The 27,981-nt window shown below is 34.0% G+C and overlaps 1 protein-coding gene across 1 annotated transcript in view; it reads right to left on the bottom strand.

Moving 5' to 3' along the window:
* LOC136030494 (piwi-like protein Siwi) overlaps positions 1–27,981 on the bottom strand; it is a 71,944-nt gene that overhangs the window by 33,409 nt on the left and 10,554 nt on the right. The window contains exons 2-7 of the mRNA XM_065709517.1: positions 22,835–23,051; positions 15,976–16,116; positions 12,937–13,164; positions 8,183–8,320; positions 6,107–6,314; positions 2,660–2,795 (exon numbers count right to left, since the gene is read on the bottom strand). Of these exons, the coding sequence (XP_065565589.1) occupies positions 2,660–2,795; positions 6,107–6,314; positions 8,183–8,320; positions 12,937–13,164; positions 15,976–16,116; positions 22,835–23,051 (1,068 nt within the window). The remainder of the gene's footprint in view (positions 1–2,659; positions 2,796–6,106; positions 6,315–8,182; positions 8,321–12,936; positions 13,165–15,975; positions 16,117–22,834; positions 23,052–27,981) is intronic.

Raw genomic sequence — 27,981 nt, 5'->3', positions numbered from 1 at the left:
CATCCTAAAGACGGTGCCGTTCTGTGGGGCTTGAAGAGCCAAAATACTCCTGTTTATCTCATTCCTTCAGACTGAGGTAACTCAAACAGACTTCTTTAATCATGACCGAGGTTGTCTACTCTCAACCTTCTGGTGTAAATTTTGCAGCGCTGATTATTTTGCGTAATAGAATAGACTGAGCTTCTAGGAACTATCATTATATTTGCACTTTGTACTACCAATTAATTTAGATTTAAATCATCTGCATAAGAGCCATCTATATTTTAGACAAAAACGGTTTATACCTATATTGTAGCTGCAGTTTATACCTAGTGCGGCTTGTGAAATCAAATATATATGCTTTTAATATAAATTCAAGGAGAAACTATTTATTTATCTTCCAAGGGTACAGGATTCTTTGGACGAATCTAAGATTTCCCTTCCCCAACATCTGCAGATATTCAGAATATTTACTACTAGTTTAGCAGTCAATAATTTTCATGAAAGAAATTTTTTTTTTAAATTAACAATAAGCCTTAACTCTGATCTCATACTTGGTGCAATAATTTCTCTGTTAAAGTTTTTGGCAAAGAAAATATAATGTCGAGATGTTGAAAATTCTTGCTTTTTAATGGTTGCTGGAACCATTAAACCTGAAACCATGATTGCAATCTAATTAAGCGCAAACCATTAACTAGAAAAAAAAGATTGAAAACGATTTTTTTTTTCATATAAAGCCTACGAACAAATGTTTCTCACACAATTCATTTTATTTTCAAGTAGCGATTGTTTTGGACCATTTGTTTTTGACTACCAGGAGAGGATATTTCATTTAATTTGAAATAAAAGATCTAGATACCTATTCAGGTAAAACAACAGGTCATGCCACAGTCCCCTTTGCATTACAAACGTCACCTATGGCGGAAATAGGCAAAAATAAGAAAGATGTTTATTTTACAACACTCAATCCACATGTCATGATATGAAACTCTTTAACAAAAGGTTTGCAGTTCCCCATATTCATAACCGAATATTATAAGATAACCTCTATAAGAGGCTTTATCCGGAATTAGCTAATAATCAAAGAAGATCTAATCCAGGTGGTACTGCCTCAAAGGATAATAATAAAGAAAGAATAGCTAAAAACATGAAGATAGACATTATAGAAGCTGGAGAATAACATTTAAATGAAGTTGGTGATCATGGAAATGAAGGAATAGCGACGAAAATTGAGATAGACATAATAAAAACTGGCTAACATGATTTAAAAAAGTGTGTTAAAATAAAGTGAGGATCATGAAAAAAAAAGGATTGCGAAAAATATATATATATATATATATAACAGAAGTTGGTGAATTAGATTTAAAGAAAGGCCTTAAAAATAGTTTATACCTAAAACCAAAGTATATAGCAAACTTTCAGAAATTGCCTCTAGACGGGAATGAATAAGTCTCAAGATGAGACCTATGGAGGCTACTAAAAAAATGAAAGGAATCGATAAGACAGAAATTAATGGCTGTTCACATTAAAGGTAGATTAAAGAGACGTGAGAATATAAAAAACAAAACAAAAAAAGAACAAAAAAATACTATTTTTGAAACTATCCCTGAAAACACACTTAGTCTTTAGTTAAATAGTCATATTTCTCTTAGTTGGTGTCAAAAAGTTTGGTGACAGAGAACTTTAAAAATTTGACATTTTTTTTAAAAAGAAAAACGACACGCGACGATACAAGCTAATACAAGTTCTAATAGAGCCAAATTCGCTTCTTATGTCAAATGCAAAAACAACAAACGAATATTAAAAACTTATTAAGAAAGAAATCTATCATAAATAATAAGAAAAAAACAATGTCATGGAAAATAAAAATAAAACGTATTCGTAATGTATAGATTTGAAGGAAACTTTACAGATGAAAAAACAATTATTTTTTACCATATCCCTTAAAAGATTATATCAAAAATATGAAAATATGCTATAAAAACTTTTTTTTTAAATAAAATATCAACCGAATAATTTAGTAAATAATCTTTTTTAAGTGTAAGTAATATTTAGAGTGCATCTTTACACCAATACATAATCAAAATTATGACTATCTTGCACATCAAGTGATAATGTCATATTTTTCAGGCGTCAACAGCTTTCAGTTGAGTCAAGCATCAGTTTATACATTTTCAGTTTATTGAAGAAAGTGAAGTTTCAGTTTAGTCTCTTTTAGTTTAGTTAAGCATTATTCAGATAATCTGCTTCTCAAATGGCTTAACTTCAAAGTCACCAAAGCAAACCCTCGCCTCTATAAATTTAACTCAAATATTAACTTTACAAACTCCTATTTAAACTGCTACAAAATTAAAATTATTAATTTAAAAAAGTTAATTAAATTAAAAAAACAATTTAGAAGTTAATTTAATGAAATAAAAAAAAAAAAATTCTAATTTTTTGTCTTCATATTTCTGTTTCGACCAACATTTGTATTATATTATCAAAACATTTTTGGATATTGCTTAATAGATTTCAAAACAAATATTATCATTACAAAACCACCGAAGTCCAGACACAATAAGAATTTACTAATACTGAGATTTTACTAATTTTAACCAATTAGAAAACGCCATAAGTCTGATTCGCTCAAAAGTAGACATTATTGAAATATCACTGTGAGTGGGCTTGGAAGACTTACCTTCTTTTTCTCTCGGCCTAATTCAAATGTGAAATTAGCCGGGTTGCTTGAAAAATCAATATCGTCAATCCTATATGTGTTGTTATTGTACTTGGTCATTACGACCTGGCCAAGCAGCTCTTTTAACGCCAGTTCCCTGTAAATAAAAATTATCACATTAAAATACGAATACGGGCAACGAATTTTACGAACACGAATACGGGCAACATAACTTTAACTCGAGCAGAGCAAAATTTTAACCAACTCCAAATCATTTCTGCTCTTCTATAAAGTAGTACACCACCACAGGGTGTGCCGAAGCTTTATTCTAAATACAAATAAAAAGAACGATTGTTTATAACATTCAACCTCTTTCACCTCAGCTTCCCTTTGGGGAATGAAATGTAGCTAGATTATAAACATGAAAAGGGGTACACATACAGGAAGTTTTCTTTCTTTTACAGTCTTTCGGGTATTTTGGGTTTTTAGGAACTAATGAGTGAAGTACATGCGAAATGGCGAGTTCAGACTAGTTGCAACTAAGCATAGGAATATATACCAACGACGTATCACAATAATGGCCGAAAACAGGGAGGGGGAAGTGCATTTGTCACCTTCCCCCTAATGTTTGTCAAATTTGTAAAAAATAAGAAAATACGAAATTAAATTTTTTATGCATTTACAAATTTTATTTGTATACCCCCCCCCCCTCCTCAGAACAAGAACCCTAGATACTGCCTTGATCACATTATGTCACCAATATGAGGCCCTATATTGCTATTAATTGTGTAAGAAGAGGTGAGATAAATATGTTTGAGGTTCGATGAGCCCACGGTTGCCAAATATTTATGGACCCAAGTCAAAATGAGCAAAAATTGGACATTTTTAGCATGCTTTTAAAAGGCTTAGGGATTCATTTGACTCAAACTCAGAGTAAGACTTCAAAGTTCTAGGGGTCTCAAAGGGTCTAGAGGTCTAGACTTCAAAGTTCTAAAGGTGTCTAGAAGCTTGTCCGTCACAATATCCATAACTCCATTATTCATCTTCAGAGTTTCATTGAAAAAGATTAAGTAGGTTATGTTCAGCCAGGGGAGGTCTATTCAAATTATGTACAATATTCCAGACACTTGTCGCCGTTTGGATTTGGTACTGACGGAAAAGGTTTCTATGGCCTTAGTATGTTGAATTACAAGATGACAAATGAAACTAGATTCGTCCAGTTAAAAAAAAAGAATTTTACTTCAAAAAATAAAAATACGAATTTATTTTGAACACCAATTAAATTATCCAAAAACTACAATTTCAATCAAATGAATCAAATAGAAATTAAAATGTCCGTTTTTGCAAACTAAATTATATTAGTTTACATAAAATTGGTATAATATTAATTAATTATACTTTATAACGTTAAATCAGAATTTGGTAAAAAATAGAATTAAAATTATATAAAAAACAAGAAAAAGTCGGAAAGAATTTTAGACAGCCTGCTAGTTGATCTAGGAGCATTTCATAATATCGAATTTCTTGATATTCATCTTACCTATAATTTACCAAATTTTTTGCCAATTGACGTAGACCATAAGGGTTACCATATCTTTTTTCAATTGTCATTGCCAAAATATCAGATGCCACTCTGGAAAATGTTTGGTAAAGTGGTTGCAATGCAACTTGGCAATTTTCATGGCTTTGTGAAATTTGTTGGCAGATTTTCAAATTTGTTGGCAGATTTGGCACTGCTTTTGGATTTGTGTCGATTTCTGCTCCTTGCCCCTTTAAAAATATATCAGCACCTGATCAGGCGATAACAAAATTTCTATAGACATTTTTGTTTATTGACATATACCATTTGTCAATCAACATTGAATATAATGATTCTCATAATTTTTGCATATGAAATTCTTCGATACATTCCTACAGCTCATAAATTTTCGAAAGGTAATTCTTTCCTGACTGTCTGGCCCATTAAGTGCTAACTCCTCTTCGTCAAGAACTGGAGACTTGCAAAAAATGCTAATATTTTAAACGTAAGATATTAATATTCTAAACATTAAAATTAATCAATTAAAATTTATTATATTTTTTGTACATTCAGAAGTATTTTTTGAATAAATTTTTCACATTTTTGAAACCATTTTTAACATAAGATTTTAATCTTCATATTTAAAATGATTTAATACTATATATTACTAATAAATTATAATATTAATATTATTAATGTCAAAATATTAATATACCTCTGAAATATAATTGTCACGCTGGTATTTATTTTTTTGTCAGTTGAACAAGCAGATTCATAATTTAATGGACCCAGGAAGAGGCAGCAGAAGTTGCCGGGTTTGAACCCCCCTCCCCTGAAAAAGAAAATTCTCCAGTTCGTACAGAGGTAGTAAAAATAAAAGAAAAAATATATATATTTCTCCCCAAAACTAAACAATATTTCTCCCACTCATAAATTGGTTGAGTACGGGTAAAAAAAAAGAACAACAACAAAAAAAGGGCCAATCAGAATTACAAGGGGGGAAATGTTAAGAGTTAAGATTTCCATCCATTCAACAAATGGAGTATAGAAGGTTGCAAAAGATCGTCCTTGTAAGCCAGCCATCTCGGGCCAAACAAAAAATAAGTCGGTCCTGATTGGGATAGAGGGGTATGCGTAGCTGAGTTGACCTAAGGCGGCTTGATGATGTAGTGAGTTAGTAGTAGTAGCATCCAGAGTAGCACTATACTAGAGGTGGGTAGTAAGACCAGAGTCAGGCACGTACGCAGGAATTTTTTTTTCGGGGGGGCCAAAACCTTCGAAACAGCACATATAAAGTAACACTTTTTTAATTTAGCAATGCAAAAAGCACGCATATCGGAAAATACAGACTAACTTTAATCTGTAGTATTGTAGCGGATGGGGGGAAAAAGACTGAAGACTCAAAAGTACGTTTTAGGCTCAAGTTATGTTCATAGCGATTTAGAACCAGTGATTAATTTATTATATCCCACCGAAAGGGAAATTTTAGGGTTAACAGTGCAATATAGGTGCTGTGGGGGTAGTTCTTCTATTGCAAAAGCGTAGATTTTAATGAAAAATGATAGTTTCCAAAATTGATCCATTAAAAGCCGTACTTTATCCTGAAAAGGGGGGATAAACGCCATACTATCAAGAATAATTCTATTTTGCTGTGGAAAGCAAACTCTCCTTACAAAAAAAAAAAATAACAGTACAATTGCTAATTACTTCTAAAAGGGTAAAAAGTTGACAGAAAATGGGTTAGTAATTGGGCAGTGACTTGACCGGATAATTGCATGCTGTAAAATCCCCCGAAAAAAGGCTTCACAAATGTATCTAGATTCTTAATAAATGTCCTACTTTTGCAAGAAATCCCAAGAAACCATGGGGAAGTTAAGCATTTCAAAAAATTTCGTGCCAGACCAGAATACTTAGTAGTAGTATCCTAATAATTAACACTGAAAACTTACTTCATATTTCTGCCCCCACTCTGGTCCCTGGCTTTCTTCAGAAGGTCATATGCCGTATCGGTTCGAAGAACCTTGTGAGTAATTTCGCAGTTCATTAAAAGATCATGTTCATAGTTTCGAACCGAAGTAACATACCCCGGCCATACCTCTATACGATGCTGAGGAATCTGAGCGACAACTTGCATATTATTGTCGAAAAAATTACGGCCTGAAAAAGAAAATTAGTAAGAAGAAATAAATTATTAAAATTGTGAATAAATAGCAAAGTGAAGCAGCAACAAGTTATTGAATGGTGAATACAAGATATTTCAGCTTTTATCCTATGATATTGCATATTAATGATATCAATTATACTATATCCTCTCTTTTAATGCAGTCACAAGACGCTAAATTGTGTGTGGCTCTAGCAGTTATTAATTCCTATCTCTCCTCGTTAATTCACCGAAGACTCAACTCTTAATAAGTTGTTCCTTCTCTGTGTCTGAGTATTTTGTACTGGTGAGGGTCTTAGACCTTTGGTCCCAAATATAGCCAACTATTTCAATTGTTACCCTGTGCTTGCTTCATTTGTTTGAGTTGGCCGCTTGGATCTTTGGTCCTTGGGCGCTTGTTGACATAAAAACAAGTTTTCGTTGCAGTCGTTTGTTCTGTGAATTTTTTTTATTTTTACTTAATAATTTTTAAATTTCTAGAGCCATTGGTCGTCTACATTATCCCAAAATAATTTTCCGTAATTGTTCTTTCTTTTTACCTTAAGTATATTAGTGAAAATATAGTGAAAAGAGAATCGAAGGACAGAAAGACACTTGATTTTGCATTTACAGAGACAGGTAAAAATTGTCCAATCCAATTCACAGAGAAATATTTACATACATCGAGGCTGAACAATTAAACCTTACAAGATTATAAATGAGGCCTCATATTCCATTTGAATTACACAAGAATCAGTAAGAGTGATTCAGAGTTCCATTTGGTGCTAGACATATTCCCACCAGAAATCCCCCCACGACATGATCCAGTCTCTCGGCAAACACCTCCTGGAAGTCCACCCCAGACCTCCAGGTGGAGTTATATATGAACATATTTAATCTACATTTTTAGATATTTAATTTTACACAAATTTGATCTTATAGTTTAGTAACGCCTAATGTCATTATATACTTTATATCATGAAAAAATATTACACAGTAAGGTTTAATTCTATATACAAGTCGATAAAAGTGAATTTCTAGACGAGGGACTGCACTATCCCGGGAAGTAATTAGGATCATGAAAATTTCAGATTTAAATTCAAAGACTAAGTTATCCGCCAGGTAGGTGTTTTCAAACTCCTATTTTTACTCTTTCACAAGAAGTAGAAACTTAAATAAAAGCCATATTTGTTTTTCATTTTTATATCTTGTAATTTGATACACAGTTTCAAAGCTCTTAGTAATATTACAACTACGAAGAAAGCCAAGTTATGATCCCCATAACCCTTTTATTGTGGTTTCATTTAGCACGTAGATTGATTTCTATAAGTTTCTTTCTTAAATATACCGTCAGTTTAATAAAAATTCAACACTCTTTGGGGGAGAAGATAGCTTAAGTAGACACTTCAATAGACCTTAGTGTGGCATAATTTAGGATTTGGCCTCATTCCTGAAAGTTCAATTCAGAACGCTCGACTACTTTACGTGATATCAAAATACATTTATTATTGAATAAGTTTGGGCACAAATGATTCTTTATAAAATTCCATTGAAATATTTCACTCTAGGCCACTTCACTACCTCAATGTCTTACCTCATATTTTAAAACAGAAAATTACAATTAATTGCAACGAATCACTGAAGAAGAGTAATCATGTAGCTGTATTTAAAAGGGTTGGAACATCAAAACTAATTTCTTGCATTAAAAAAAAAAAATAATAAACAGCCCCCTACAGCCCCTTAGAATCTTTGTAACTAACCGGAAATATTATGGTTAAGCACATTTTTCCAAATTTCTTCCTTCTTATTATTCCAATTCATTTTCATATTTCAAAAATACTCTCAGAAATTATTTCCTTAATAAAGAAACAAGGGGAATGCTTACCAATCAACACTAGATTCATCTTCGCCATAACTCTTCGAACCAAAATGTTCAAAATCTGCATAAAATTATGGTCTTGTGGCATCACTTCGCCAACTTTCTTCAGCGTTACTCGCACAACTTGATCATCAAATGATCTTTCTGTAAGAAAAAAATGAACAAAATATATTTTACCACTTAGGGTAAGAAGGGTGTATTTAGGGAGAAGAGGGCCAGCTGGTCCTCACTTTTGCCTGATGTGTGAATGCATGGATGAGAGTATGGATCATACATGTTATGCAATTATTCTGCATATTATGAAGCAAGAATTGTTTTCTGACTTCAAAGTGTCCAAATACTTTACCCCTCCCCTTATATGCAAATATATAGCCCAAATTATATATTTTCCATCAATTCTGTCACTTGTCTTTGTTTTGTCTCGCGCTAAGCTGAAAGAAGCTAAAGAAGAAACCGCAAAAGCATCAACATTTCTTCCCCCGACAGAAAATAAAAAATAACAAAACACAAAAATCTGAAAAGCCCTATTTTCCACAGGAGGGGGGAGGGTATTTTCTGTGGAAGGGGTACTTTCTTTGGGTGTTATTTTCAACGGAGGGGGGCATTTTTTGTTAGAGAGAGAGAGAGTGGGGTAGACGACTAGAGCCATGAGGAGGACACCCCCTCCATAGTAGGCTTCCTCGCTCTTCAAGCTAACGTTATTTATAATTTTCAAAAAGCTTCTTATTCTAATTAAATGAACATTGTGTTTAACTTGTTCGTAAAGGATTAGGATATAAAGTATTCAAGAGAGGGTATCCCACACATCCCACCAACGAAAATTCCCCCAGAGAAAATTCGCCTCCCCGAAAAATGCTTGTTTACTTCCCAATAATAAATGCTATGCTTAAACAATAAGCAATGGGGTTTTCTTTTTTAATTAAAACAAAACTTTTATGTAACTGAAAATAAGGAACAACTCTATAACTTAAAATGAACATAAATTAACCCGAATATGAAAAGGGCTGTTTTCTCCTCAACGCCTCACCCATTAAACTATAGTTTGACTCTTTGTCCATACTCTACTTTTTAAAACAATGAAAACTTTAGCGTAAGGAATGAGGCGTTGAGGAGGGGAAAGCCCCATTTATATGCAGAATAATTTCTGTTCTTTTTAAGTTTTAATGTCGCTCTTTACTTTCAGTAAAAAAAAAAAAAATGTTTTTTGACGTAGTTTCTGAACGATTGTCAACCAATACAGGTTCGAATTTTGCGCACCGTACATGAGAAATTAAAATAAAATTTTTATATTAATTTTGGGAGATTTATTCCTTATATGAAGGGTTGCTCGCCCCTTATTACCTCGTTCTTTACCGTTAAAGCTGTTAGCAAATTTAAAAAAGCTTCGTATTCTAATTAAATGGCCCTCGTGTTTCAGTAAACGCACTGAAAGAATTATTCCATCTATCTTCTACCTTATCAAATTTTACTTTCAAGTTTAGTATTCAACAGTTTCTGAAAACCCTTTTCCGATCGTTAAGCACAATTATTTCAATACGACAACCCTTGGGAAGAATGCAAAAAAAAAAAAAAAAAAAAAAAAAAAAAAAAAAAAAAAAAAAAAAAAAAAAAAACACGCATCCTTGATCTGTCTGCTGGCAAAAATAGCAAAATTACACGTTTTTACAGGTAGGAACTTGAAACTTCTACAGTAGTCCTCTGGTGCGCTGAATCTGATGGTGAGTTTTATTAAGATTCCTTGAATTTTAGGTGGTACTCCCCCCCCCTATTTCAAAAATCGGGTAAATTTTCTCAAGCCAGTAACTTTTGTTGGATAATACTAAACTTTTTTAATCTTATATATCTTAAACCAGCATAATAATTTGATTTTCTTGATGTATCTATTGATAGTAAAAATCTGTTTTTTAGAGTTTTGGTTACTATTGAGCCGACTCGCTCCTTACCAACAGTTCGTTACCACAAACTGTTTAACTGTTGTCGTTACTATACATTTTTTTCATCAATCTACATAACGTTTTACAATTTGCAACTTACATTACAATTTACATTTTACCGATCAAAAGATTTAGAAGGATGAGGCCCCACTCATATATGGACTAATTATTTGTCTTTGAATGTTTTTCTGTACTTCCAGTTAATATAACTTATTTTCTAAATTTTAATTTCTGATTGTAAATCAGATCATTTCGTAAAATCCAGCTCCCTCAAGTTGGTTTCAGGCACCATCCCCTGTCCCCACTCTGCACCCATTAACACCTTTTTATAACTTATGATAGGATGTTTTTTAAAAAAAAAGCTTATTATTCTTATTAAACGGCCATTCTGTTTCATGAGTCAATCTTGAAGATTTAAGATTCTTTAAGATTCAAATAAACTTACGATTAATTAAGAGTACATGTATACTAAATTATACGTATACTATGTAAGTATGCTATATACTAAAATATATTTAAGCATACGTAATAACTTATGTCCATTTAAATTTTTGATGTTGCTCCTTACTTCAAATTAAAAAAAAAAAATGTTTTTTTTTTAAATTTAGTTTCTAATCAATCTAAAATAATACTGGGGAATTTGACTCTCCTCCATGAAAAATTCATTCAGCCATGGAAAAACCCCACTTTTCACATAAAAATACCCCCTTCCACCTCCAGGAAAATTCCATTCTAACTGAAAATACCACCCAGAAACTTCCTTGCGGACGGTCTCAGGTGAAAAACGCTGGCCACAGAAAAAAGACAAGCAAAGATATAAAAAAAAAAGACCAGTAATGTCTTCAGATACGTCAAGCGAGCCATGTTCAGTGCCGATAAAAACCAGAAAAGAACAGAAACGTCTAAAAACAAGAAAAAAGGAATTGCAACTAATCAAGTGAAGAAGAGAAGGGGAGTTTGTAGAATTGCTCGATAACACTAAAAGTAATTAAATCTAACCCATATTAAGTTAGACTCTTATTACCTGGATGGGGTTGGAATATATACATCTAGTTTGCTTTTTTTGTGCTGGAGGGGGAGGACGGTCAATTGTTTTTGGTTTTACTTCTTTTAAAAAATGTTGTTTCTAGTTTTCTTATCTCTTCTTGCACTGTCCTTGTCGTTCCGTTCTGCCGGTTTCGCATTGCTATCGTTTTTATTATTTTGGTGCAATAATATAAAAGTTCATGTTACAGCTGAATATGCAAATCAAGCTTAAAACGAATAAAATATTTTACTATTGTATCATACATAAATACAAAAACGAACGGAAACTAAATTAACAACGATAGCAAACAAACATACAATATCCACTAACATTAATATATAAATAAGCCCTAAAACGAATCAAGCTTTAATTAAATATGCGAATCAAGATTGAAACGAACAAAAATCAATTCAAAGAAGAGTATGGGTACTGCCTCCTTCCCTAACATTAAAGGCCAAAACGTACAGCGTCATTGGCGCTTTACTGAAAATGGCGCTTTATTACAAATATTTTCTTACATACTTATTACAACATTAAAAAAATGAAAATGAAATTACAGTGAATTTAAATTTTGAACTAATTGACTTTTGAGCAGTTGACATCACTATATCAAATATTTAGTTTAACCTCATTTCTTCCTAAAACCATTCCCGACAAATTTAGTTTCCCTACAAACAAGAATTTAACTACTCCCTCCTTTCCTAACTTTAAAAATCTAAACAATTAAACCTTTGAACTCCTTATAGTATATCAAACGCTAAATGCATATAGAATGTGTCCAATACCTTGTTGCCACTGAATGTTTCTCCTTGTACTATAAAAATATTACATTCAGATGCCTACTGGCACAGAAATTTTAGCCCACTACGCGACTGCGCGTGAGGGCGGTTCTAGCAAACAACAATTTGAACGTAATCGATGAAATCGGGTTCCAATCCGGGTTTTTAGCCTGTAGATAAAATATGTTGTGATTATAACTGATTTGCCAATTACACTAATAAAACTAATGTTGCGTAATTATTAGACTAAAAAATGAAAGAAAAAAATCCCCAAACGCAAGATGGCGTTGATAATTTTCCCTATCAAAAACTTTTCTCTCAGATCCGTTTTCATTCCAATACGTCATTTATGCCCCTGAATAGATGTTATAGTGAGTCTGATCATAGAGTTATAGTGTTTTCATCGATTTATTTATGTGCATTGCAAATACAATTTAAAATAAATGTAAATAAATAATGTTATTATTTACCTTAAGGAAAAATCAGCAAGGGTAACGTCCAACGACAAAGAATAGTTCAATGGAAAAAGTTTTGATACCAAAGGCAGGATCAGATTACTTTCTCATTTAACTTCTGCTTTTAATTCAATTTTGTCATTTCACTTTTAGTCGAGAACTTTGATTAGATCAAGTTATTTAATCAGATTATTAAATTGACTAAATTTACTTGTAAATTAATTTGCAAGTAATTCCTTTAATTTTTCAAGAATTGAATCTGCTGAGGCGTCTGGCCAATATTTATAATTACCATTACGTATCTGTTTCTTGAATAAAATCAGATAAAGAAAATGAAACAGAATAGATTCGCTTTTAAATATTCCGAATGTCAACCCACTAATATTCAAAAATAAGTAAATCATAAAGCCGCCTCCCCTCCCAAGAAAATTCATTTGACATTTTTTTCTCTCAAAAAGGGTTCTAAATCATGACAAATTCTAATAGCTGATTAACACGAATTTTGATTATTAATCAAATCACACTAAAATAACTAGGCTAAAATACAAAGGAAAGAAAAACCTACTTGTTGAGAGAACCAACTCATCCCCGATGTCTTTGACGCAAAATAGGACGGTTCCATCAAAAATGTAGGGTCCGAGATCTTTGCTGACACTACTCATGAGGCCTGACATGAGCCTCTTTGAGTCCTGAATAGGATCGAAATCGACCCTGTATTGTCGCAACGTCCAATCAGGTTTTTTAATAATCTTGAAAAAATTCGCCGCCAAGTCAATTGGCTGGCCAAACTCCCCTATAAGACAAAAATTCACTAAAGAGATAAAACATAAATCACCAAAAAGACAAATAAAATACTTCAAAAACCACACAAGATAAAAAATTCACCATAATACAATAAGTAACGTAAATAAGAAAAGTCCGACTGAAAAAAAAATCGAGCGAAGTAGGGGTAGGGGTTTGATAAAGAAAATGTACCAGTCCTACGATGACGCCTGTGTAATGTAATAAAACACCCTGTAATACCAAATAAAGGCTTTTCTTTCGCAAACTCAAAGACATTGGCAGCGTTTTGCAGGGGGTGTGGTTACAATACCAAACGATACATTCCCTACAATTTCAGTGACATCTTTGAGTAATGAATTGGATAAGAAACAAATATATCCCCGTGGCCATAAGTACTTGAAAATTTCTCGAGTGTAATGCAATTTTAGTCCTAAACTTGGGATTTTGGGGAAAGAATGTTTATCTTTTATTATCCTAGAAAGTATATTAAGCTTATTTCTTAGTATCTTTCCAAATCTTGGGATTTTATATAGGAGTGAGCATTGGGAGACGTCAAAATTGTTAGTAGTAGCACTGAAATCCAATTTTCTAAAAGCCAAGATATTCAAAATCTCGATTTCAAGGATACCTTTGAACATCCCTTCATCTTAGTTTTATATTTCAACTAATTTATAAAAAAAAGTTGGGGGAGGGCGGGGGAAGGTTACAGAAACCACATTCCTTTAAACATGTATTTTAAAAAGCACAGATATATTTTTGTAACTTTTATACGAGACAGACAAAATTTCAGGGAAGTGGGACACACTGGGTAGCCCTACCTTCCCCAAAGGTACGTCAATGATAGCATAGGGAGATGATATGCTATTAATCAACATATCCAAACCTAACTCTGTCTGTAAATTACACTAGCGGTATATTTACAAGGGGTGGGCTCTATTTTTAGGGTTTAATTTCACTGGGGTAGTTACGTATGTTATTGTTTTTCTTCTTAGACGGTTTTATACATATAAAGAAAAAAAAATGAAAATCGTTTTCAATCGAAATCCAGATATAATCCACCTACTAAAATAAACACTGGAAATTTGGCTTATAGGGTTTTTAGATCGAGAATACGTCAAAAATTGGCTGATGAGTTGTTGTTTTTTCTAAAGACAAGTTTAGATCCTTTAATATATCAAAGTAATATCAAACTCTGCCTCAGTGAGTGAATTCATTTGAGGCTATTGAAACCGATGCTGCAAGTTGTATTAACCAGTGACATAAACAATGCAGTAGGCCTACATACATAAAATAAAACGTTGCAAAACGTAACAGTAGCCACGTTTTTCAGATGCAACATAAATGTCAAATAATTTTGAAAAATCGCCGAAGAAACAGCAACAGAATGACGTACCACCTTAAGTTCAGAGCGTCTCGAATAAAAAAAAATGTAACAATCAAAAAGCTGCTTCGCCATCAGCAATTCAACATAGTATCAGAGCTATCTGTGACTATCTGGAAATGGGAAGGTAGACGATCTTGGACCTATCCCACTATTACATAATTATGAATGTAATTTATTAAGACATTAGATTATGTAATTATGTAACTAGTACATAATTATACATGCATGTAAAAAAAGGACTAAGTTTAGGTGAAAATAGACCTTTATTCCATCATTAACAAATCTTCTTAGAATTTCAGACTTTAGTTGAGTAATAGGTTTCAGTTTGGTACTATATAAAACATGGCATAGTCTACAAATTAAAAATTATTTTGTACCTCATGGTATACGTTTTCTGGTCACTGACAATGCGACGACTCACGGAATAAATGTAATTTCCCCACATCAATTAAGCTCATTTTACAAATTATACTAATGGTATCAAAATGATAGTGATACCAATTTTCATTAATTGGCTATTCTTTGTGCTCAGCACATCCCTAGCAGCATTACTAGGTATATTCCACACTAGTCATTATCCCGCCTATAAGTTACAACTGAAATTTTTATTTCCTGAGATTAATGTCAAGATCCTACCTCCGAGAGCAACTTGGCAATCATCTTCCAAGCTTAAAAATGTCATATTCAAGTTTTAGGAAACACACCAGCAATTTTTAACAGAACAGTTCTTATACACTTAAGCTTTTATACACTTCTGTAGGATAACTAGGTCCTAGGGTTTACAAGAACATCTCTAGGTTAAAAGAGGGATTTTGAAAATGAGGAGAAAACCCTTTTTTCCCTTCCTTTCCCGTGAGTTACCATGATGTAAGCTAAATCTGACATAATTATTACAGGTGAACTAGCCACTTTCAAGCAGAGGCACTGACATATTTCATTCCTCACTGCCAACCTACTCTTAACTTACATGAGGTAAATACACATCGGTAAATCTAAGGATTAGAAATGATCCGTGGGCAGGACTTACAAGTTAGGTTTAGGACGAAACGAAGAAAACAGGCCGTGAGCCTCTCCTCAGCCCCAGCAAGTGAGTGCAAAACCCAAAACTAACATTTGCGCAATACGTCAATGTTTGGTAAGTTTACAAGCTAGAAACATCTTATTGACAAAACAATCTTTCTTTGTCAATACCCAGAGCCAACTATCTACCCCACAATAAAAAGACTTAAGATATTAAAACTGATGCAAAATATTTTACATAGCCTTAAAATGTTTGGTTTTTATTTATCAGAGTAGCTATTTTATGTACTTTCAACAAGTGTGTCTGAAAGGAGGAAATAGTGAATAAAACACAAAAGCTAGATTGGAAACTCAAGAAAAACTACGGGAGCCAAAAACAACTATTGCCTCGCAAAGCCAATTAAATACAAGATTTACCTTGTTTTTTTGTATCTTTTGGTTTTGTGACGAGGAGTACCTGACGGTCTCCTCCCTCAAATCGAGAGTACCTTCCTCTGGTTGTTCCACGACCAGCAGATGCTTCAGTCTGGCCATTCCCATTTCCGTTACCATTCGGCCCTGAAAAAGATGTAATATTGATGGTTAGTCTTATACGAAGCAAATCGAGGTTTGGTTTTCTCTGTGCTAAAAATAGTTGAGACAAATTTTTCTTTGGATTGCACTTTTCACAATTAAATAGAAAATACCTGTTATCGTCCCAAAATTCTAGTATAATAATCCAATTCTAGTAGAACAGATTGCATTAGAAAAAATTCGTTTTTGAATTGGTTTATGATGAAATAATTCAGACGTCATATGCGGACAAACACGACGTCACCCGACAGACAGACAACTTATTTTTCGCCCCCACCAAGCCCCCCCCCCCCGCGCGCGTAAGTCGTTACGCGCCATATTAGTTACGCGCCATTATAGTTGTGTCCCTGTGTACCACCTATGAATATAGTTAGATTTATACATGTGTTTTGAACTACGTAAAACTTGCGATTATACAACATTCTTGGCTTTCCCATTGTCTGTGCATATACAAACCCTTATGTACTTATAATGACGTCATATGAAAACGCTCTTTTAACAAACAAACAAACATGCATACACACAACTCGTTTTTATATAGATAGATAGATAGATAGATAGATACAATACACATTAACTGCGTAAAACTTGCGAATATACAACATTCTTCGCTGTCCAATTGTCGCTGTATATAAATAGATTGTCAGGTTTACCGACACTCGAACATGCAACGTACAATTGTCCATGGGAAAAACAATTAGTATTAATATCTATACCACATTTTTCTAATGATTGACCTTGAGCTTTGTTGATGGTGATTGCAAATCCTAATCGAATTGGGAATTGCAATCTTTTAAATTGAAAAGGCAGATCCGTTGGAATCATGGGAATGCGAGGAATAAGAACAGCCTCACCCTCAAAAGGCCCTGTCAAAATTGTGGCCTCTATTACGTTTCCATTGTTTTTTTACGGCAAGTCGCGTGCCATTGCAAAGCTTTGGTGGGTTGATATTTCTTAACAGTATTATTGGTACGCCTATTTTTAGTTGTAGCACGTGTGGTGGAAACCCTGAAAGATCCACGGAATTTAAAAATTCAGATGGATAATTAACCGCCTCATTTGGTTCCAAAACTGTTTCGACTGACTTGTAAAGGACTGCCTGGTCTCGAATCTTGGTCAAAACAAAATTGTTGATTTCGTGGACGTCTATATTTTTGGGTGCAAGAATCGCTCTTTCACTTAGCCATTTATTATTTTTAAATTGTTTAGAATATTCGAAATACTTTTTCAATCAATTCATTTTTGGACGTCACTAAATTACAGAATTCAGCAGGTAGTTGTATACGTCCTGAAATTGAGTCTACTGGGAGCTTTCCGTTTCCAATTGCCAGCAATTAATCTGAAAATGTTTGACCAGTCATCGTTTTGCAATCGGACACGCATATTTGTAGTTAATTTTAATGTTTTTACGTGTGCCCATAAATTAGAATTTTTCAGGCAAGCATTCATTTCGTCTGCAGGGGTCTACCGACCCTAGAACATGCAACGTACAATTGTCCATGGGAAAACAATCAGTATTAAGATCTATACCACATTTTTCTAATGAATGACCTTGAGCTTTGTTGATGGTGATTGCAAATGCTAATCGAATGTGCCCTTGAGCTTTGTTGATGGTGATTGCTAATTGAACATTCCCTGTGTCCCGGTGGTCATTTATATATCCCCCCTGTGCCCCCGTTGTAGTTGTGTCCCTGTGTCCCGGTCGTCATTTATATTCCCTGTGTCCCGGTCGTTATTTGTGTCCCGGTGTCCCAGTCTGTAATTTCTCTTTGAGTCTCCCGTTCGTCATTTATATTCCCTGTTTCCCGGTAGTCCTTTGTGTCCCGGTCTGTAATTTCGTCAGTCGACAAAAAACTTCATGACGGAATAATGCTCAATCCTCATAATGACGTCAGTCGACAAACATGACATCAGTCGACACACAAACATGACGTCAGTAAACAGACATACAACTTATTTATATATATATACTAGCTGTTGGGGTGGCGCTTCGCGCCACCCCAACACCTAGTTGGTGGGGGCGCTTCGCGCCCCCCCCCCAAGCCCCCCCGCGCGCGTAAGTCATTACGCGCCATATTAGTTACGCGCCATTGTAGTTGTGTCCCTATGTCCCACCTGTGAATATAGATAGATATATATATATATATATATATATGTTTTTAAGTACGTAAAACTTGCGAATATACAACATTCTTTGCTGTCCCATTGTCTGTGCATATAAATAGATAGTCAGGTTTACCGACTCTTGAACATGCAACATATAATGGTCCATGGGAAAACAATCCGTATTCAGATCTATACCTCATGATTCTAATGATTGCCCTTGAGCTTTGTTGATGGTGATTGCTAATCGACGATTCCCTGTGTCGCCGTCGTCATTTATATATCCCCGTGTGCCCCCCGGTGTCCCGGTCGTCATTTATATTCCATGTGTTCCGGTCGTCATTTATGTCCCGGTGTCCCAGTCTGTGAATTCTCTTTGAGGGTCCCGGGCGTCATTGATATTCCTTGTGTCCCGGTTTCCCGGTCGTCATTCGTGTCCCGGTGTCCCAGTCTGTATATACATTCGATTTTGAATTGGTATTTTTTTTAGGTTTTAGTTTTCTGCCTTTTTTTTAGTTATACCTCATGATTCTAATGATTGCCCTTGAGCTTTGTTGATGGTGATTACTAATCGAACATTCTCTGTGTCCCCATCGTCATTTATATATCCCCCTGTGCCCCCCGGCGTCCCCGTTGTAGTTGTGTCCCTGTGTCCCGGTCGTCATTTATATTCCCTGTGTCCCGGTCGTCATTTATATTCCCTGTGTCCCGGTCGTCATTTGTATTCCGATGTCCCAGTCTGTATATACATTCGTTTTTGAAATGGTAAATGATGAAATAAATTTTTGTATTTTTCCCCTTTTTTTCTTTTTAGTTTTTTTTTGGTTTTTACATTTTTTTAGTTTTTTTTTCTTTTTTCTTTTTAGTTTTTTTTTATTTTTATTTTTTTAGTTTTGTTTTTCTCCTTTATTTTTCTTTTTGTTTCCTTTTTTTAGTTTTTTTATTTTTTAGTTTTTTTAGTTTTTTAGCTTTTTTAGTTTTTTTATTAGTTTTTAGTTTGTTTTTTTCTTTTTAGTTTTTTTGTAGTTTTTACCCTTTTTTTTAGTTTTTTTTTTACTTATGTCCTGGTCGTCATTTATACTCCCTGTGTCCCGGTCGTCATTAGTGATGGTTTGTTGACGGTGTTTTGTTGATGGTGATTGCTAATTGAACATTCCTTGTGTCCCAGTCGCTTTCTCTTTGAGTGTCCCGGTCGTCATTTATATTCCCTATGTGCCGGTGTCCTGGTCGTCATTTGTGTCCCAATGTAATTTCGTAATTTCGTCAGTCGACACAGAAACATGACGTCACCTGACACACAGACAGACAGACAACTTATTTTTATATATATACTAGCTGTTGGGGTGGCGCTTCGCGCCACCCCAACACCTAATTGGTGGGGCGCTTCGCGCCCCCCCAAGCCCCCCCGCGCGCGTAAGTCGTTACGCGCCATATTAGTTACGCGCCATTATAGTTGTGTCCCTGTGTCCCACCTGTGAATAGAGATAGATATAAATATATGTTTTTAACTACGTAAAACATGCGAATATACAACATTCTTTGCTGTCCCATTGTCTGTGCATATAAATAGATTGTCAGGTTTACTGACTCTTGAACATGCAACATATAACTGTCCATGGGAAAAACAATCCGTATTCAGATCTATACCTCATTATTCTAATGATGTGTCCCTGTGTCCCTGTGTCCCGGTCGTCATTTATATTCCCTGTGTCCCGGTCGTCATTTGTGTCCCGGTGTCCCAGTTTGTAATTTCTCTTTGAGTGTCCCGGTCGTCATTTATATTCCCTGTGTCACGGTGTCCCGGTCGTCATTTGTGTCACGGTGTCCCGGTCTGTAATTTCTATTCGAACAATCCCTGTGTCCCGGTCGTCATTTATATATCCCGCCTGTGCCCCCGGCGTCCCCGTTGTAGTTGTGTCCCTGTGTCCCAGTCGTCATTTGTATTCCTAATTTCATGACGTCAGTCAACACAGAAACATGACGTCACCTGATCCACAGACAGACAGACAGACAACTATATTTTATATATATATAGAATATATATATATATATATATATATATATATATATATATATATATATATATATATATATATATATATATATATATATATATATATATATATATATATATATATATATATACCAGTATCCCGGTCGTCATTTGTGTCCCAGTGTTCCCCTTTTAGTTTTTTTTTTATTGGTTTTGACCTTTTTTTAGGTTTTTTAGTTTTTTTCTTTTTTCTTTTTAGTTTTTTTTTTTGAAGTTTTTATCTTTTTAGTTTTTTTATTTTTATTTATATTTTTTTAGTTTTCTTTTTCTCCTTTATTTTTCAGTTTTTTTCCTTTTTTTAGTTTTTTTTTTCTTTTTTAGTTCTTTTAGTTTTTACCTTTTTTAGTTTTTTTTAGTTTTTTAGACGAAAATTTTTTTTAGTTTTTTTCCTTTTTTTCTTTTTAGTTATTGGTTTTTACCTTTTTTTTTAGCTTTTTTAGTTTTTTTCGTTTTTTCTTTTTACTTTTTTTTTTAGTTTTTATCTTTTTTATTTTTTTTTATTTTTATTCTTAATTTTATTAGTTTTCTTTTTCTCTTCTATTTTTCAGTTTTTTCCTTTTTTTTAAGTTTTTTTTAGTTTTTAGTTTTTTTAGTTTTTTTTTTCCTTTTTTTCTTTTTAGTTTTTTATTGGTTTTTACCTTTTTTTTAGCTTTTTTAGTTTTTTTTCGTTTTTTCTTTTTACTTTTTTTTTAGTTTTTATCTTTTTTATTATTTTTTATTTTATTCTTAATTTTATTAGTTTTCTTTTTCTCTTCTATTTTTCAGTTTTTTCCTTTTTTTTAAGTTTTTTTTTAGTTTTTAGTTTTTTTAGTTTTTTAGTTTTTTTAGTTTTTTTAGTTTTTTTAGTTTTTTAGCTTTTTTATTTTTTTTATTTGTTTTTAGTTTTTTTTGTAGTTTTTGCCTTTTTTTAGTTTTTTCAGTTTTTTTTTAGTTTTTAGTTTTTTACCTTTTTTAGCCTAACCAGGATTTGAACCTGGGACCTTCATTCTCCGTTCTGACACCCTCTCTCACCGATGGCAACTAATTTCATGACGTCAGCCGAAACATGACGTCACCTGATCCACAGATCCACAGACAACTTATTTTTATATATATAGAAGATATATATAGATAGTTTGTGTTTCAGTTTTTCTTCTTTTTTTTTAGTTTTGCAGCTTTTTTAGTTTTTTTAGCTTTTTTTCTTTTTAGTTTTTTACATTTTTATGGCACTTGGTATTAACCAAGTGACATATAGCAATCGCAAATTCTGTCGGTCTGTCGGTCAATGTTCATTCTAACATCGATAGTTGGAAAAATCTTCACGTGCCAAGTATACTAAAGCTCAACAATTTATAATAAACCTCAAATTTTAAGTATCTGTTTTAAGGTTTTCGAATTACTTTAATCTATTGTCAAAATATTTTAAAATATTTATGCAATTCCCAGTTTTTACATTTTTAGTTTCAGTTTTCTTTTTCTTCTTTATTTTTCAGACGTAAATACACATCGCCGAACCTTTGTTTTTTTAAGTAAAATCTGGTAGGCATTGATAACCTTATCCAAGTCAAAATCCCAAACCCAATCATCATCGCTATCATTTTCAGTTTTGATACGTTTTGACTCTCGCTGTCCAGGTTGATCTTCTTCTAATTGAGCGGTTTTGCGTTCTTTAGCCGCAAGCCTTTTGGCATTAACTCTCTGAGCAGGTTCCTCGGCTGTTTCTTCTGTTGTAGGATTTGGTAACATTCTATCTTTTTCAATGTTTTTCAATTTGTCAGTGTTCATTCTAACATTGACTGTTAGAAAAAATTTTACGTGCCAAGCATGCTAACACTCAACAATTTATAATAAACCTCAAAATTATAAATATCTGTTATAAGGTTTTCGAATTAATTTAATCTATTGTCAAAATATATAGAAATATTTATGCAATTCCCAGTTTCTACATTTTTAGTTTCAGTTTGCTTTTCAGTTTAGTTTCATTTTTATATATAGATAAGATATAATCTGGCGTAACGGACAGACAACTTATTTTTATATATATAGATATAGATTATTTATATAAATAGATAATATACCCCTTGTACTCTTTCTAAGACTAGGCCCTCCAGATTTTTCATGGAAATTTCAGAGAGGTGCTTAGTGAAGTATTGTAGAAGTACAGAGCAAAGATGAAACTTCAAACGAGCAAATATTATTGCTTTGCAGTATATTTAATATGCACCAGCAATATTGGTCCTAGTAAACTGACTCTAAATATCTCTATCTGAGTCGACTCTCTAACTATCTTTAACTACCCCTAGACTGACTCTGATTTTCTTCCACATTTAAAACAATAAATACTAACTATTCCATACTAAATTTCAGATTTCATTGATAGTGAAAAACTAAATTAGTCGTAACACTTGGGACTTTTCCTGCTTCTAATCATGTTTTTGCGCTATTTCGTTTATGTTTTTTTCCAGATTTTTTTTGGATACGGTTTTTACAAGTTTTTCAGTAAACTATGAATCATCTGTGAATACAATATTTCTCAGTTTTTTTAAGCCTACAAAATATAACCCATACCTAAAGCCAACGCTGCCATTTTACCCATCATTTGCTCCTGTGGTATGGTGGGCACTGTTCCTGGTGCTTGCTGTGAACGAAACGGTGCTGCACCCCTTCCAATACCTGGTTCTGCCACAGGTTGTCTAACCCCCATGGGTCGTCCTGCTGGAGCTGGTTCTTGAGGGCGAGCTCTTCCTCTAGCTCTTCCTCTAGCTCTGCCAGATCCTTCTTCCATCTGCAAGAAGAGCAAAAAATGTCAAAATACAAAATTCCATGCTCTTGTGGTAAATTTTGTGTAGAAAGAACACAACAGAATTTAGAAAAGGGATTATGTAGGAATACAACAGAATTTATAAAATAGGTTACAGCAACACAGTAATGCCATAGATTGCTCACTAAAACATAGTCATAAGCCAGAAAAGTTTGAATCAGCTGCAGCAGAACACGTATTTAATTTTCTTCATCACAATATTTTATTTAGTTAGACAAAAATTGTACATACGTCTGTAGGACTTTTGCAAAGCTTCAGAGAAATTATAGAAATAAAAAGGATTATCTATAGGGGTATTAATATTAATAAACATGAAGAGAATTATAGGATAATCTCAATTTATAAGGAGCAGGTAAAATCTTCAACCAGTAATAATTTACGCAATTGTCCTGGAACAAATGATAACCTTGCGAAAAAAAAAGCCAGAATGAGGTCAAAGCTGGGAAAAGTCAAAGGACTGCAGCTAAACCAGCAAACAAACAAAAAATCCGTTTAAGTTATAATTCAGTAATTTGCTGATTAACCTGTGAGATTTTGTTAGGGGTAATGGACCTGGGGTTTGGTGACCTTTTTGGTTTATTTAAGTAAATATAGTCTTTACTTTTAATACATTCCCATTTATACACTGAATGTTGACGAGTGACCCAAGCTTTCACTACAGACATTCGCTCTGGCTTTATTCTTATGCTGGAATATCAGTGCTGGAAATTTGTTTATAATATCATTTGTTCTTATATTATTTATTTCCTTCGCTGTCATGTGTTTAGTTGCGTTTTTGTGTGTATTTTCTAAAACTATTTTAATCTTCTTTTTTTTCTTGAGAACGGTTCCCGGACGTATGGCCGAAATATTTTTTATTAAAGTGTTGTTTTGTTTTATTTTCTATTCACTGCTTTGTTGAAATTAAACCCGTTTTTTCTTGCTTAATTCTTCGTATTTTGACAATTTAGTCAGTTTATTAATTAATACCTAATAAACAGCAGCAAAGAACAAACTTTCAATTAAGAAAACGAGATTTTGCACACAAAAATCACAAAAAGTAAAAATCAATTGCAATGAAGGAACCATTCTAATTTAAAAAGGCATCAACGAAAAATGTTGGTTGACATCAAAACACTAACAAACATCAAACACTAATTGAACATCAAAACACTATCAAAAACATCAAACACTAATTGAACATCAAACACTAATTGAAGCTACTCAATAATTTAACTGGCTCATTTAGCCTTAGGTTTCAATGGAGAGCTTAGAACTTGCCCGAGCTATTACATTCAGGGACAAAAAAATTAAACTAAGACGTTTCCAAATGGAACCGTTGGCCGTTAACGGGTTAAATACAAAACTTAACAGTCTAGGAAATGAGCAATCATAAGCATTTCCATTACATCTTGTTTAGTAACTAGGTCATCCAATTCTTTTTTAAAAGATTCCATTGAGTCAAATCTATTTCCTTCATCCGGATTTTCAACTTTGAACTCTAAATACCTAAGGGCAATATCCAAATATCCACCTCGAATGTCATCGAGTTTCACCACATCAGTCGTCCCATTTTGAACATCCAGCATATTTTTGAGTGTAATGCTTCTATAGGCGACCTTGCGGGGTATTTTGAACTCTTTTCCGTCACAAGAAATAACCTTGACGTACAACGTTGTTGAATTTTTCTGCTTTTCTTCAGTTGAGTCTTCCGCTGTAGGAATGCAAGCATCAATTTCATTGACAAAAGTGTAAAATTCCTTAGAAAATTGTTGTTCAAGCCAATTTTCAGGTAACTTCTCCGATCCTTTTTTATTTAAAAACTCGCAAACTATTTCCAAACAATATCCAAGAATGTTTTCTAATGTCACTTCATTCTCAGATCCATCAGGGGTTTCCAGCATTTTTTTGAGTGCAGCGGCCTGGTAAGCGATCTTCCGTTCTATCTTAAATTCTTTGTTGTCACAGGATATAAGCTTAACTGTATCTGAACGGGTTTCTTCTCCTTGATCCTCTTTTGGTAAGCCCTGACCTATAAGACTGTTGACGTTACTTCCATTGCCACTACTATTTTCATTTAAACAAGTCATGACAATATTATAAGTTACTTGTTTATAACCATAAAACCACGTGTCAAGTATCAAGAACCTATCAAAATCAAAACAAATTTTAAATTTTGAGATGTTTTTATAGTTTTAATTAAAAAAAATTAAAATTATTACTCAGACACTACAAATATTATTGGAGTTTACATAATAACACTAGCAGACCATGAAAAAAAAATTATTTCATTTAAAATTTTCAGGAATAACTAGTTTCACTCCCCCAATCAAATTTTTTGTTAAAACTCTAAAGCAATTACTTTATTTTATATAACTGTACCAACATGCTTTTGATTATGTAAAAAGAAAACTATTTTAATCTTCATATGCGGGATGATGCTAATACCATTTGCTATTGGTTTTGAAAAAAAAATGCAGTTTTTCGCAAAAAATCGATTATATTTACTATGTGTAGTGGTTTGATTTTTACTAGGTTTCAGCTATATCCGATGACACTAGTATAAGCCCCGTTTATAATGAACTGCATTGCTTCTTTATGTAGTTTTTTGCAAATAAATAGATTATATTTAAAAAATAATTTTCTTTAACCCTTTCATGGCGTGGGATTGCAATTGGAATCACAGTCTTTGCTGCAGCATAAGTGCCATCAAGTTATAAGAAATTGAATCGATAATTATATCATCAGATAGTAGACATCGAGCTCTTTCGAATAAATACCTGTTTAGGCACACGAACGAACATCTGTTGGGTTTTACCCGTGTCATTTCAGTTCTTCGTTTTGTAATTGAAGGAACTCCTGAAGGTAGGGGAAATAAATTTTCTTTTATTTTCTTTGACTAGAGTCTTACAGTTAAAGAAAAAATTGAGCAGATAAAGAGTGATTAGAATATCAATTACGACTAATTATTTGAGGTGGAGGATCTCTGGTTTACAAGTAGGTCCATTCATTTGTCTTGATCCCATAAGGCATCAACCGGCCATGAAAATAAAACAAACGTTATAATAGTCGGTTTTGTTTTGCATGGGCTATTATTTTTGTTCGTATGTTTTTGATTATTTCTTTGTAACCTTAGAATCTTACTAGTCATTTTGACTGGCCAGACGATACGCAATGATAACCAGATCTTTTCGTGAGACGAAGCTGTTCAGTATATTCTTGAACCAGATGGAGAACTATCTGATCTAGAAATCAACGACAAAGAGGACCTTGACTACGAGGAAGATAACGATCCTGACTGAAACCCTCCTGTCGACCCCTCCCTTGAATGCGATACCGACGAAGATGACTTACCTTTATCGTCGTTGACTCACTTAAACATCGTCAACTGAAGTGCATCTCCACCACCATCCCCTTTGGTTGCCTTTGTCATTAGTGGCCCATCTACCTCTGGTACAGCGACACCTTTCCAATCTTCATCTCCAAGAGAATTTCGATGGAGAAGACAAAAGTTTCAATCACCCGATGTAACCTGGAAGTCTTCTCTTCCTGCACCTCCTCCGGAAATTCCAACCCCCTGTTGAATATTTCAAGCAGATTTTTGACGATGACACGGTCGAAGGCCTTGTTTTTCTGTCCGATTTACATGCGATGTAGAAGGAGGATGTCCAACTGAAAGTCACCAGTAAAGAGATGGGACAGTTCCTGGGAATCCACATACTCATGGGCATAATAAAACAGCCCATAATTTCTCAACACTGGGGTAGAGCTACAAGGCTTTCCCTCATTGCATATATCATGTCCAGGCACTGGCCCTTCGAATATTTTTTTCATGCAAACGATATCCATCTTACTGTTCCAAAAGGTCAAGACGGCTACGACTCTCTTTTCAAACTTCAGCAGATGATAGACGGACTGCGAGTAAATCTAAAGAAGATCCCTGCGGAGGAAAGGCAGAGGATTGACGAGCAAATGGTCCCTTATAAGGGAAGGCTAAGCTTCAAGCAATACCTCAAGGATATACCCAACTTCTTGGGAATCAAGATATTCAGTCGTGCAGGAGCCAGCGGAATCATCTACGACTTTGAGGTCTATACTGGGAAAGGTTCGGTTCCGGTCAATGAGCTTGATTGGGGGGCAGAGGTTGTGCTCAGACTAGCAGAGATGATTCCAAGAAACGAGAACTTCAAGCTCTTTTTTTGACAATTATTACACAAGTATACCACTGATTTCTGACACACAAGCTCCTTTTACTCCTTTTACACAAGCTCCTTTTACTTGGGATTCATTCAGCTGGTACCGTAAGGACAAACATACTGAAAGGTTGCTCTATCGAAGCTGACGATGTACTGAAAAAAAGGGGAAGAGGAAGTTTTGACTATAGAGTCGAGACCAATAGCGGTAGAGGGGTCACAAAGTGGTCAACACCACCCCAACAGCTATTAAGTATATAAGGCTATGTATATGACATCATTATAAGTATATAAGGGACGATTCAAAGAGAAATTTCAGGATAAATCCTACAATGGCAGAAGAAACACCCGAGGAAGCTGCTCAAAGAGTTAATTTAAAGAGAAATTTTAGTATAAATCCTACAATGGCAGAAGAAACAGCCAGGGAAGCGGCTCAAAGAGTTAATGCCAAAAGGCTTGCAGCTAAAAGAGAAAGTAAGAAAAGAAAACGTGCCGAGGAATCACAAGAACAACATGAAAAAAGGCTTGCAGCTCAAAGAGATAATGCCAAAAGAAAGCATGCCGAGGAATCACGAGAACAACTTGAAAACAGGCGTGCGGCTCAAAGAGATAATGCCAAAAGAAAGCGTGCCGAGGAATCACAAGAGCAACGTCAAAATTATTGCCTGGCATTCAGGTACAGCCCAGTCGATCATTATAGCTTGAGTAGATGTGTTCAAATC

Source organism: Artemia franciscana, chromosome 8 (genome assembly GCF_032884065.1).
Source record: "Artemia franciscana chromosome 8, ASM3288406v1, whole genome shotgun sequence".
NCBI classification, from domain to species: domain Eukaryota; kingdom Metazoa; phylum Arthropoda; class Branchiopoda; order Anostraca; family Artemiidae; genus Artemia; species Artemia franciscana.
The sequence above is the reverse complement of the archived record's forward strand: the minus strand, read 5'-3'. Positions and strand labels throughout refer to the sequence as shown.